Below are 13260 nucleotides of genomic sequence, written 5' to 3' on the forward strand. Positions count from 1 at the left end.
ATAATCACTTTGTGACAGAAAAATGATTATTCTTTATTTCGTGATTTTATATCACTGTTATTATTCACGCTGATTACTATAATATACAATACACGCACACGTAAAAAAATATGATTCTAGTTTTAAGAAAATCAATTATTCACTTTTAATTTTATTCTTTTTTAATAATTATCTTATCTTTAATGGTTGAAAAAAATATTCTGTTGATAATAAACACCTCACTTTACATAAAAAAAATGTTTAACATTTTCGGTATGTACACACACATACACACACACACACACACACACACACAATTACATACTAAAATTTTCTTGAATTAAATAAATGTTGTTTATAAGTTTTCAAACATTTAATAAATTTATATATTCGTAAATCTACACAGAGAAAATTTTATAGTAAAATTATGTATGATTTATTATTTATGATAGCAACCACAAACTGTAAGAAGAAATTTCAGAGAATTATATCATATAAGTGTAAATATTATCGTAATTTGATGAAGAACATAATAAAAATTTTCATAATTCCTTCTTAGCACGCGTTTACTACTTACCATAGTAGTTTTTTCCACAAGTTTTTCCGTGTATTATAAGTCTATCACAAGGATTAATTTTATCAAAAATATAAATATCCTCGTTATTTAATTTTTAATTAAGAATATAAAGTTGAAACAAACATTTTATTTGGTTGTTATTTCCATTTTAATCGATAAAATTTTCTAATGTTGTTTAAAGAAGTATAAATTTTTTTTGAGCACATGATAATAGCTTCTTTAAAATTTATAATGACAGTTTACAACGTTTAAGACTATCATCAAAAAAATATTTTTTATTAAAAATAATCATTATTCATTTAAAAAAATAACTTTAGTAATTGCTTCTTTAAGCATTAGAACTGATATTTTTTTGTACACATGTATGTACGCGTACACACATACTTTTTGTCGTTAGAAAATTTTATTTTCATTAAAAAAGTAAGGAACTATCGTAACTCAAAGGGAGAATCCAGCTTTACGCGTCGCTTGTGTGTAGCCATTGCCGCTTGTTGTAACAATTCCCCCCGCGCGCCTAGCAATCTCAAGATTCAAGCGCTAGGGAGGGGCGGCCGTCGTGACCGGGCGCTCGACGCGCTTGCATTTGCCGGTAGGCCGGGCTAATACAGAAAATTGTACAATTGTATAACTCGTTAACTATTGCCAAAATGGAAAAACGATGAGGACTTTTCTGTTCAGATTAATGCGCTCTACCTGCTTATAAAAATTGCATAAATCTTTACCAAACACCCTGTATATAAAATATGTGTAAAATATTTATATAATATTTTGAAAAAATAAATATTAATAAATATTTTAATAATATTTATCATAAATATTATGTGTTGTCTAGGATGATTCTAAAATATTAATAGTATTAATTATATAAAATATTATATTAATTTTAATAATGTTGTTTATTAACCAATCTTTAAATAATGATTAATAGTTATAAGTAGCAAAGTGTCGTCCACCTCAATAATTCGTCATTTGAGGTCAAATCGTCAATTATTACAAAGAATTATAGTTAACGTCAGTAATTACTATCACTGATAAAACCTTATTAATATGTCGTAAAATGATCAATTAACTGACGTTATTAATTAGTCAAGAATATGACATCGGAAATACGTTGTAGGATGGATAAATGACTGACGTAATTAATAGGTCAAAAAATGACGTTACTATTACGTCTTAATTTGGTAACATGACGTCCGCGACCTTAAATGACGAATTATTGACGTCGTATTAACGTCACCTTGCTACCTGGGTTTGTAATCGAGATAATTTTTGTTGCTCCGTCTCACATTGACGCTCTACATATTTAGCAAGTGCTGCAATTTCTCTTGCTCTTATTACTGCTAAAGGAAATACTTTTTGAGGACTACCATATTGTAGATCTTGTGGAAAATGCTCAATTATATTTGTTTCAAGAATTTTTAACAAATGCAAACGCATTAACCTATGATCATAGTTTACTCTTTCAGGTTTAATATTAAATAATAATGAAGTTGCAAAAGCTATAGCAAAAACACCACAATTATTAGAATTTGGTTGGTGTTGCACAGTAGGAAATTTGACAGGATTTTTTTCAAAGTCATATGTTGGAAATAATCTTTCCAAGAATTGCTTATGTTGTTTATGTAATGTTTTATTATTTAACGAATCATATATAAAAATATTTTTTTGTCGTAAAAGCTACATACCCAATGTCCATCTAATAAATTTGAAGAACTGTGCAATATTTGTATATGTTTTGTATCTTTTGGCATAGCTAATATTGTATCTGGTAACTGTATTCGCCATGTTTCAACAGGTCTATAATTTGAATAGTTTGTTAAAAGCCATTGAAAATGATCCATGTGTATATCTGTTAACCATTCGCCTTGGATTATTATATTTTTCTCTGCAGGCATTAAAGTTATATGTCTTTTTGTGTGTACAGACATATTGTCTCTCAAAAATTTCAACTTTTTATAAATTTTTTAAATATGTGTCTTAAATTATATAATATGCCTATAAATTGATTTTTGAATGTATATGTATACTAGGATCTTAAGGCAACATATTTTATTAAATAACTCAATTTAAAAAATATAAAAATTTAATTTTAATGACAGTCTAATTGTCAGCGCACCTGGCAGCCGTACAGCGCTAATAAGCAGCCAATATATATAGCAGCCGATTTGTCAGCGCTATGGCAACTTTATACAGTGCCAATAAAATGTCAATAATTTTACAATTTGCTTTTGACAATCGTACAGCGCTAATAAGCAGCCTGTGTGTGTTTATTATATCCACACGCCTTCTCGAAGTAATCTGTAAAAGAAAAATGTACATTTATACAATCTATTATATTATAATATTTGTATAATATAATCAAATAATTAAAGTAACTCTTCAGCCGACATAATTTGTTACTGCTATATAACTTGAGAGTAATACTTTATATGACAAATATTTTGTGATATTTATATTACAGTTATTTCTTTTTATTGCCTCATTATATAATAAAATGTAGTATATTATTTATATTACATGTAAGTGGTGCTTTAATATATCCCATATAACATCGGATATTCTATGTATATGCATTTTTTTTCCATAATGTGAAAAAAATATCTTGTATGTTAAACGTATACAGGGAGTCCCAGAGCATACTGGTCACTGTTCATAAAAAGGTAGATGGGATTGAGATGAACATAAAAGTTCAATATTGTTGTGGGTTTGGTCTGCTAATAATCGAGATATAAATTTTTTAAATTATGCGAATGAGAGCGCGCCTTGCGCGCCGAAGGAAGGGCTCGAGCCGCTCGAGCCATAGCACGGCCTACTGTTTCAAGCATTGGCTGCCGGCGGCGGCGGGGGAAAGAAGGAGAAGCGTGGCGTCGTCGCCGTTCCCACGTCTCGCCGCACCGCGCCTAAGCTCGCGTCGATGGCTGCTACGCACACTCGCGATTACATGACGAGATTATAAATTATTAATAAAAATAGGACAAATTTAAATCGTAATAAACTTTTGTAAATAAGAAAGTCGAAAGAGAGAAAGCGATGGAAACGTATGGAACCTGCAAATAATATAATATTTGCCGCATCAAATTCTCTCATCGTTTTTTATGGAATATTAAATTAACGAAGATTTATCACGATTGATTCTTTATACATTCTCCTTTCGTAACCATCTTATTAGAAAATTACGAAATGCACGAAATACTATCCCTAATATGCACTCTTTGTAAAATAACACGATAGAAAAATATTCACGTTTGATCTAACGACTTCAGGATAAATTATTCGATGCAACTTCTACGGTAATTATAGGTAATTAGAGATCAATGTTATGTCAAGTATCGTTAGTATGGTTAACTAGAAATGATTTTCTCTTGTATATGATAGAGAACTTCGAATTTCTTCTATCGTTAATACATTATAAGTCACTGAAAATCTGTCGTAATTAATAATGCAATTAAAGGTAGAAGAAACTCTGAATTCTTTTATTCATTATTGAATTTTTTATTTACTTTTAATTTGTATGTAAAATTGAACTTTGTACTTTTATACTTTGTAATTTAATAAGAATATCTTTCCCTCTAAAGTATTTACAGAAACACGATAAACGACATTTTCAACAACAGTTCCAATCAATATTATTAGAGTTTCATTAAATGTCATAAAATTTTTTTAACAAGATTACTATTTTTTAACATTTTTAACATTAAACACGATACGACACTCAGAAAGAAAGTATCGTGCTGATTATTTATCGCAGTTTTAGTGATAATTTTTGATAATTTTTTTTTCGATCGTGTGTACACTAAAAATATAAAGAAATGATAATTGTTAAAATTTTATTCAAATTACACATAATGAAAGTAGAATAGTACAAACTAAAGATGTGTTAAACGTGGTAATATTTACTGTATTTGTGTACTACGTAGTGCTTGAGAGAGAAAGAGGGAGGGGAGAGAGAGAGAGAGAGAGAGAGAGAGAGAGAGAGAGAGAGAGAGAGAGAGAGAGAGAGAGAGAGAGAGAGAGAGGGGGAGAGAGAGAGGGAGAGAGAGGGAGAGAGAGGTGTCATACTAAAATGCGCAAAATACTTATCCATAGTATGTTACACTCTTTGTAATAACACAGAAAAATATTCCCATTTGATGTAACGATTTCACGATAGCTTAGGCGCGATGCTACGATAATTATGCTCAAAAATTAATGTTCAATATCATGTATTGTTAACACAACGAAGGATTTTCTTTTATAACCATAGAAAACTTACAGTTTCTTCTACCTTTAATTGCATTATTAATTACGACAGATTTTCAGTGACTTATAATGTATTAACGATAGAAGAAATTCGAAGTTCTCTCTCATATACAAGAGAAAATCATTTCTAGTTAACCATAATAACGATACTTGACATAACATTGATCTCTAATTACCTATAATTAACGTAGAAGTTGCATCGAATAATTTATCCTGAAGTCGTTAGATCAAACGTGAATATTTTTCTATCGTGTTATTTTACAAAGAGTGCATATTAGGGATAGTATTTCGTGCATTTCGTAATTTTCTAATAAGATGGTTACGAAAGGAGAATGTATAAAGAATCAATCGTGATAAATCTTCGTTAATTTAATATTCCATAAAAAACGATGAGAGAATTTGATGCGGCAAATATTATATTATTTGCAGGTTCCATACGTTTCCATCGCTTTCTCTCTTTCGACTTTCTTATTTACAAAAGTTTATTACGATTTAAATTTGTCCTATTTTTATTAATAATTTATAATCTCGTCATGTAATCGCGAGTATGCGTAGCAGCCATCGACGCGAGCTTAGGCGCGGTGCGGCGAGACGTGGGAACGGCGACGACGCTACGCTTCTCCTTCTTTCCTCCGCCGCCGCCGGCAGCCAATGCTTGAAACAGTAGGCCGTGCTATGGCTCGAGCGGCTCGAGCCCTTCCTTCGGCGCGCAAGGCGCGCTCTCATTCGCACAATTTAAAAAATTTATATCTCGATTATTAGCAGACCAAACCCACAACAATATTGAACTTTTATGTTCATCTCGATCCCATCTACCTTTTTATGAACAGTGACCAGTATGCTCTGGGACTCCCTGTATAATTTATATATATTTATATGTATATATTTTTATATATAGATTCCATTGTTCCTGCCGGATTATATCTGAAGAACTGCAAATGCTTTATATGATTATATATAATAATATTTGGTTATATCTGATTGTATCTATTGAAGTTGAGTGATCATATGTAGATATATATATAGTCATATAAAGTCAAATATAGTTTCATATATAAAAGAACAAGAACAATGGAGTCTATATATAAATCATGTATAAATTGTATATGAGGCTCATATATAATTTATATATAATTATACATGCTGTTATGTATAAATCATATATAATTATATAAATTTGGATATAATTATATATGTATAATTGTATATGACGTCATATATAATTATATCTGAATCATTTTTTCATGGGAATTAGTATGTATATCACTGAAAGTCAGAGTATTGATTTTGTCGAGTTTTTACTGATTATGATTTAGAGAGCGCAAGATATATGCTAACTTATGTTAATTTACAATTTATAAATTATTACATTTTTGTTTTTATTTTTTAATTTTTACATAATACAATATAATAATGTATTTAATTTTTATTAAAAATTAAAAAACGTTTTATTAAAAATATTGAACATTAGAATAATATAATTAATTGAACTGATGATTGAATAATTTAATTTATTAGAATAATATAATTAATTGAACTGATGATTAAATAATTTAATTTATCGTCGAGCCGAATACTGTCTTGGCCGTCCCCAGTTCACATGAGCGTGGCTTAGTTAAAACAAAAAATAAAGCGTTGCTGCTGTCGATATGCGCCCGCTCGGGTTCCTCTACGTCTTCGATCTGTAGTAATAATAATAATAATATGATTATAAGTATAATTAAAGCAAATAAAATTAAATATAAAAATAAAAAAAAATTAATTTCTCAAATTTAATTAATATTACATTGTAAATTGGTTGAGATTATTAAAAATATATTAAAAATATATTACTTGGAATATCAGGCAGTTGAGGATTTGCGTGATAATCAGCGTCATGATTATTTTGAGGTTCGGCACGAGAAATCGCTCGCGGAGGATCACATTGTCCGGCGGCGTCAGCGCGAAGATCTGCCCGCTGAAGACGGTCCGCGAGAGGACCATTGGTTCCTTCGGTTTGAGGACCGGCTGTTTTATTAGGTCGTCCATCATTATTATCAACGCGATTGGTCCGTTTGGAGTAAGATCTCTCCGCGTGTTCCGGTCGAAATGCGTGTTGCAGCAGTTGGTTTTGGACGTTCGTTTTCATCTTTTTCAATTGAAAATACGTTGTCTTCCATATCGATATCAATCTGAAATTTTTAATAAAACAATTATTATTATATAAATATTTCTTAATCAAATATTGAGAATTAAAAAGAATTACAAATAATTTACTTACGTCTGATGAATTTTCTCCCATGTTTATCTTTAATGGCCGTTTGTCACTTCTTCTTTTTCTTCTTTTTCTTGTCAACATATCGACTTTCTGCGATGCTGATTAATATCTCGCTGCGCTTACTTCGTATTGCAAGAGTAACTTCCACTATCAGTATACATATATCTTGACAGTTCACGTGGTGTGACAGTTCTCGATTTTGACATCAAAGAATTTTGCGAAGATCTTATTGCAAATTGCGTGTCAAAGGTTTTTTTATGCAAAGATCTTTGTAATAATTGTGGTAAGTGACTTTATTAATTAATTAATTATTCTATTATTACACACACACAACACACACACACACACACACACACACACACACACGTACTTATATGTATTTAAATCCAAAAAATTCAGGTTTATCATGCTCTAGGCATATATATTTTAAACATTATTTAGTTTAGAATTAATTTCAAAAATTAGGCTTATAATAATATGTTATATATAATTATATTATCTACAGGCACTTATTCAATGATTAATTGTCAACAAATTTTATTTTTTCAGGAAAGAAATAAAAAGAAAAAAAAACAAATTAAAAGAACTGAAAGAGTTTGAAGCGTTAATTTACTGCTTATTATAAGGTAAAGATATAAAAAAAAATTTTTCTTTCCATACAATAACGATTGACGCAAAAAAATTAATTCTTCCTTTCATATTTGATGTAAATGAGTAATTTTATAAGTTAATTAAATAAGTATACCATATATCCAGATAAAAATTTTCGAAAAACTTTTTTAAAGAAAAAAGAAGAAAAAAAAGTTAATTTAAAAAATTAGACTTATAATAATGTTATATACAGGGTGTCTGGTATTTTTTTATGGGATTTTTTTGAGCAGGTAGAGCGCATGAAACTGAAAAGAAAAGTCCTTACCGTTTTTCCATTTTCGCAATAGTTAACAAGTTAGTGACTTGTAAAATTTTCTGTATTAGCCCGGCCTACCGGCAAATGCAAGCGCGTCGAGCGCCCCGCCGTAGCGGCCGCCCCTCCCCAGCGCTTGAACCTTGAGATTGCTAGGCGCGCGGGGGGAAGAGATGGAGATTGAATTAGAATTTGACCAATTAAAGCAAAGTTAAAGAATATTGGTTTTGTTTCTAATTGGTTACATTTCAATTTAATCCCAATATCAATCTCTAGTCTGATACGGGCTTAATTAAAAATCAAACTATAAGACTATAGTAACTATGTGAACAGACCCAATGTTTGCTTTTCAAACAAGTTTCCTGGTCAGTCGCGCAAAATTTATTTTTGATTTCCTGAAAAAACAAGGAACCACCACATTTTTTAAATGCGGTACTAAACACCACCAAGCGACGACCAATTGATTCAAAGAAAAGGGTTTTAAGTCAAAGTGGAGGGGCTAACAGAAGAACTAAAATTTTTTTGATTTCCTGAAAAAACGAGGAACCATCAAACGATTCATAAAAAAATTTTTTTAAGTCAAAATGGGGGGCTAACAGAAAAACCAAAATTTGTTTTTTATTTTCTGAAAAAACGGAGAACCACCAAACGTTTGGAATACGGTACCAAACACTACCAAACGACCACCAAACGATTGGTAAAAAGAAAATTAAGAAAAGTCAAAGTGGTGGGACTAACTTTGTTAAGCTCATTTCATGCAGGCTCACGAAATTTTCAGGCTAGACAATCTTTTTTATTAGAACGCCTACGCTCAATCTGAAAGGATAGCATTGTTCCTAAATGTTCACTTGTATTGTGTCTTAATTTATGCGTACAAGGTCTAAAATTTTTATATCGAGCAAATTTTGTTACAAGTCGACGCTAGAAACAGAGTTTTTAAATTTTTTGTCGTTTTTCCTACAAAATTGTTACGACCCGTTTTTGTTATCTTCTATACTTTAATCCTGGAGAAGGATTTTTAATTCTATAAATGCAATTAAAAAATTAATAAGTCAGAAAATTATCAGTAAAACAGAACAACTTCAGCATCCTCTTAAGCAATGCGATAAATAGAGTGTAACCACAGTACAGTAGCGCAACTCACTGTTGGCACGTTTGATGTTAACGTGTACAAAATCGAGCACAAGTAGAACCAATCATAAACCTTCTCCTCGTTGCTGCACTAGATTACACTAAAATGTTCTGTCTCTCTTTCACCAAATTTAACTATATATATCTATTTTATTTTAATCATAGAAAGTGCTTAATAGTTTAGTTCCTCATCGTGGTGCGCCACCTTGTCGTGGTGAGGAGGCTCCCCCGCATTTCTGCGGGGAATCTAAGAGTGCACCGTACGGCATCGGCTGTACAAGGTTGAGTGAGTGGAGATGGGAAGGAAAACCCAGAACAGAAAACCCGGTGAAGGTTACATTGTCAATAAACCACTAAAGATGGACATGACAACGAAGAGGAAAGAACTTACCGGCCCAGGGGTACTCGGAGCCCCAGGGCCCGGAGTAAGGGAGGGTATAGTCCCGGCCTCTCCCGTGTCGTCATCAAGTGGCGGGCTCAAAAAGAGCCAGAAGAAGAAGGGCCGTAAGGCGAAAGAAGAGGATAAGGAGGCGAGGATCTCCGAAAAGATGGAACAGGGGATAGGAGAAACAGGTTCTGTTGATGAGACCTGGACACGACCCGGGATCAAGGAGGATGAAGTCTGGAGATGCTTCTGGACCGGCGAGGACGATGGAATGCTCGCAGATTTCTACGACATGCTGCGGGGGGGTATTATTGCGTTCGTAGTCGTGAGACGCATACCCAAATATGGAGTCTTCCATCGATGACGGGCGTACGGAGGACGGGACGAAAAAATGGTGGATCTTCCTTCTAAACGCTATGGAGGAGGAGCTAGAGGCTCTATACGAGGAAGAGTCGAGACTGAGGGACAAGGTGGAGCGTCTCCACTTTCGACTCCGAGCACCGAGAACGAGGAGTTGCGGGGTTGACAGGGACCGCGTGGAAGTGGTGGACCGTGAGGTCGGCCCTGATCACTCCACATTAGATAGAGGAATCTCCAGAGGCACGGACCCGATTGTATGGGTCTCTACCTCTGGTGTTAGAAGAGAGGATTACTGCGTCGGGACCGATCCGGTGGAAAGAACGGACCGCGGGGTCGGGCCCGACTCTTCGGCCGTGGAACGTGTGGCGAAGGAGATTAGTCTTGATAGGGCGGCAATGGTACGGGGGAATAAGGGTCGAAAGGTGCGACCCTGTGCCCCCAACGTAAGGAGAAGAGTGGACCCGAGCCGGGCATCAGACGAGCGCCCATATGCTACCGATGCCTGGTCTGGGGCCACTTGGGCAAGAGCTGCCAGGGCCCTGACTGTAGCAAACTTTGCCCTGGAGCACAAGGCGATGGCGTGCAGGGGGGCACTCAGATGCCCCGTCTGCATCGAGAGGAATCCCGTGGCGGACCACCGGCTGGGAGCTGCGGACTGTTGGGCTTCCAATGTGGCATTCCAGTGTGGGATTGGTCGTAGCCAGCGACGAGGACCATCGGAGAAATGAGGGGTTGTACTCCTCCCCTCTCGCAGCTGAGGATGAAGAAGAGGAATGACCGCTGGAGGCATGAAGGGACTTGACCCTCCTCCCGGTGGTGGAGTCTAGCGCGAGAAAAGGAGGAACTCTTGGTGGCTCTCTCCTTTCGAGGTGAAAGCAGCGGGGGGTGTTTCTCCCTCCCTCCTGGCGTTGGGGAAACGGGGGACTGCAGGCGTGGTGAAAGCCGCAGGACCCCAGTATGTAGAGAAATGACTAGCAAGGAGGATGCCGACGGCTCCTCTCTTGGATTCACCGAAAATGGGATGGATCCATGGGGGACGGTCCAAAGAAGCAGGGCGAAACGCCTCTAAGAGAACCGGGGAAGCTCGTAAGGCCCCCGATTTATTGGCAGCGATCGCTGGGGTCATGAACAGCGTTGTGGCCCTGGCGACACATCCTGAGGGAGTACAACGAATTTGGTGGACCCGACCTCAACGCACCATCGAGAAAGTTTCGCGGTAGCGAAGTCAAATAGCCTCCCTTTCGCAAGAAGTACGTGAGAGATGCCTTCCCCGAGGCGGAAAAAGCTCCGCATGGTAGAAGGGGGCTTTAAGGCCGATGGATGGATGTAAAAGGAAGGAGGGGCTCTATTGAGCCACGCCCTAGGGGCCCGGGTTGAAGTACGTCTAGACGACGATATCGATCCGGGCCCCGTTCGTGGTGGTAGAGGGCACACGGAGGGGGTTTTAGTGGGTAGTCCGGCGGCATCCGTCTCTTAGTCGGGTCTGCGTCACCCACCTTGGTGGGGAACCCAGTTCCGACCTCGAGACGACGGGCCGCCGGGAGTCCCACACTGCCCGTCCGGACGGATTTCGGGCAGACGTGCGTAAATGCATTTTTCACTACTCACGCAAAAAAAGTAGTTTAGTTACAAATACAATACAACTGTAACGGTTTGCCTTTCCCAAATGCCTCGGACAGGCTCGCTAAGTGCCAGGATACGGGAGAAAGAGAGAAGCCAACTTGCGCACACCGATATTAATTTAATAACACTTTATTAGAGCCCTCCTTTCTACATGTACTCTCCTATAACCTTATGCTATATACTACTGTGTCCAAGTAAGATGACATTTGAATTTAAACTGCGCGCGAAAATGGATTTGGAAAATTGCTTTTATTTTTAGGATAGTAAGACTGCCTTTCACATCCGTGCCAAGTTTCACATCAAAATATTCATTAGTGCTTGAGATCACCTGATTTGGCACCGTGCGACTTCTGGCTATTCAGCAAACTCAAAAAACCGCTCCGGGGACACCGTTTTGAGTCGATAAAGGAGATACAAGCCGCATCGAAGAGAGAGCTGAAGGCCATCCCGGAAATCGACTTTAACAACTGTTTTGAAGATTGGAAAATGCGTTGGCATAAGTGCATTGTATCGGGAGGAGGGGATTACTTTAAAGGCGATGAAATTGATTTGGAAGCATAAATAAAGATTTTTCAAAATAAATGCTATGTCACCTTACTTTTTGGACACAGTAGTATATTCTTAATTTAGTCGCAATCCTTAACTTACAGAGATATGTACACTTATGCTAGCAGCGTTGGTCGGACGGGAGCGCGCAAGTGCGCAGCACCATAGCTCGCGATCGCGGCGCGGGGTCGAACGGTAGTCAAGAAGCCGAATACCAACGTGAGCCAGGCGACAGAGTGGTCGGTTGACCTGCTCCGTCGGCGGAAGCGAAGAAGCCGAAAGTCGGCGCGAGCCAGGTGGCAAAGCGGTCGGATGACCTGCTCCGTCGGCGAAAGCGAGGAAGCCGAAAGTCGGCGCGAGCCAGACGGCAAAGCGGTCGGGTGACCTGCTCCGTCGGCGGGAGTAAGGAAAGTCGAACGCCGGTATGCACAAGGTAGCAGAACGGTCGGATGACCTGCTCTATCGACAAAACGGAACTGGTGCCTAGTTGTAATCGCGCCCGGCTTTTATACATTCCGGGGCGATCCCCACGCCTTCTCAGCGGCGTGGTGGAAATAAGTTCCCGTGAGGGAAAACAGACTCTCGAGGAGGGCGTCAAACGACGCCAGGTCCCTTATAGTGGAGCGGATGTTTGGCACCGGGACTCAGTGGCGTTCGTCACACAACTTTAACTATATATCTATTTTATATTAAATACAGAAATGTAGACTAATTTAGTTACAAACAATACATGTCAGGGAACTTACATTTTACTTTTTTTATCGTTACGTTTTTTAAATTAATACTTGTAGACATAAAATTGAAAAGATCGAAAAGACAAACGTATTGAAAATAGAGAGAAGAAATGCGATAAAACGTCAGTTATGTGATTGGTTACCTATTTAGCATGTGCAATTCAATTTTGTACACGCTAGAAGCAGAAGAGTTACGCTACTGTATATACTATGGTGTAATTGTGATTATGGTGGTCGCGGTATGTGTAGTGCACTATTGCGGTGGAAGATTTTCGCAATGTGGATACAAGTACTGAATGGAACATATACCTGAAATATTTTTTAAAACATTACAATAACGGCAGCTTACTACCTGGGATAAACATGAAAATCATATATTTTTTGTGACATTAATTGTCTATGACATTAAACCGTCATTTTAACGTCATTAAATCGTTAATTAGTGGCGTCAGTAATAGTCAGGGAATGACCCAAATTTGACGTCAAAATGACTTGTGTTTACTACTGTTACGTCTGGGTCTAGGG

General features: G+C 36.7%; 1 protein-coding gene across 1 annotated transcript; it reads right to left on the minus strand.

Annotated features, from left to right (window-relative positions):
* Positions 1 to 5669: 5669 nt before the first annotated feature.
* On the minus strand, positions 5670 to 7719 carry LOC118647054. The gene is made up of 2 exons (XM_036291200.1): positions 6629 to 7719; positions 5670 to 6477 (listed from the first exon to the last, which is right to left on the minus strand). The coding sequence occupies exons 1-2, from the start codon at positions 6824 to 6826 to the stop codon at positions 6349 to 6351; spliced, it is 327 nt and encodes a 108-aa protein (XP_036147093.1). The 5' UTR covers positions 6827 to 7719; the 3' UTR covers positions 5670 to 6348.
* Between the last annotated feature and the right edge of the window lie 5541 nt (positions 7720 to 13260).

Source organism: Monomorium pharaonis, chromosome 8 (genome assembly GCF_013373865.1).
Source record: "Monomorium pharaonis isolate MP-MQ-018 chromosome 8, ASM1337386v2, whole genome shotgun sequence".
Lineage (NCBI taxonomy): Eukaryota > Metazoa > Arthropoda > Insecta > Hymenoptera > Formicidae > Monomorium > Monomorium pharaonis.

Bases quoted from the DNA above. Each gene is read 5' to 3' on its own strand.
- LOC118647054 (XM_036291200.1), bottom strand. From the start codon at position 6,826: ATGATGGACGACCTAATAAAACAGCCGGTCCTCAAACCGAAGGAACCA. The intron at 6,478-6,628 runs GTAATATATTTT...TTATTACTACAG, and splicing joins TCAACTGCCTGATATTCCAA to ATCGAAGACGTAGAGGAACC.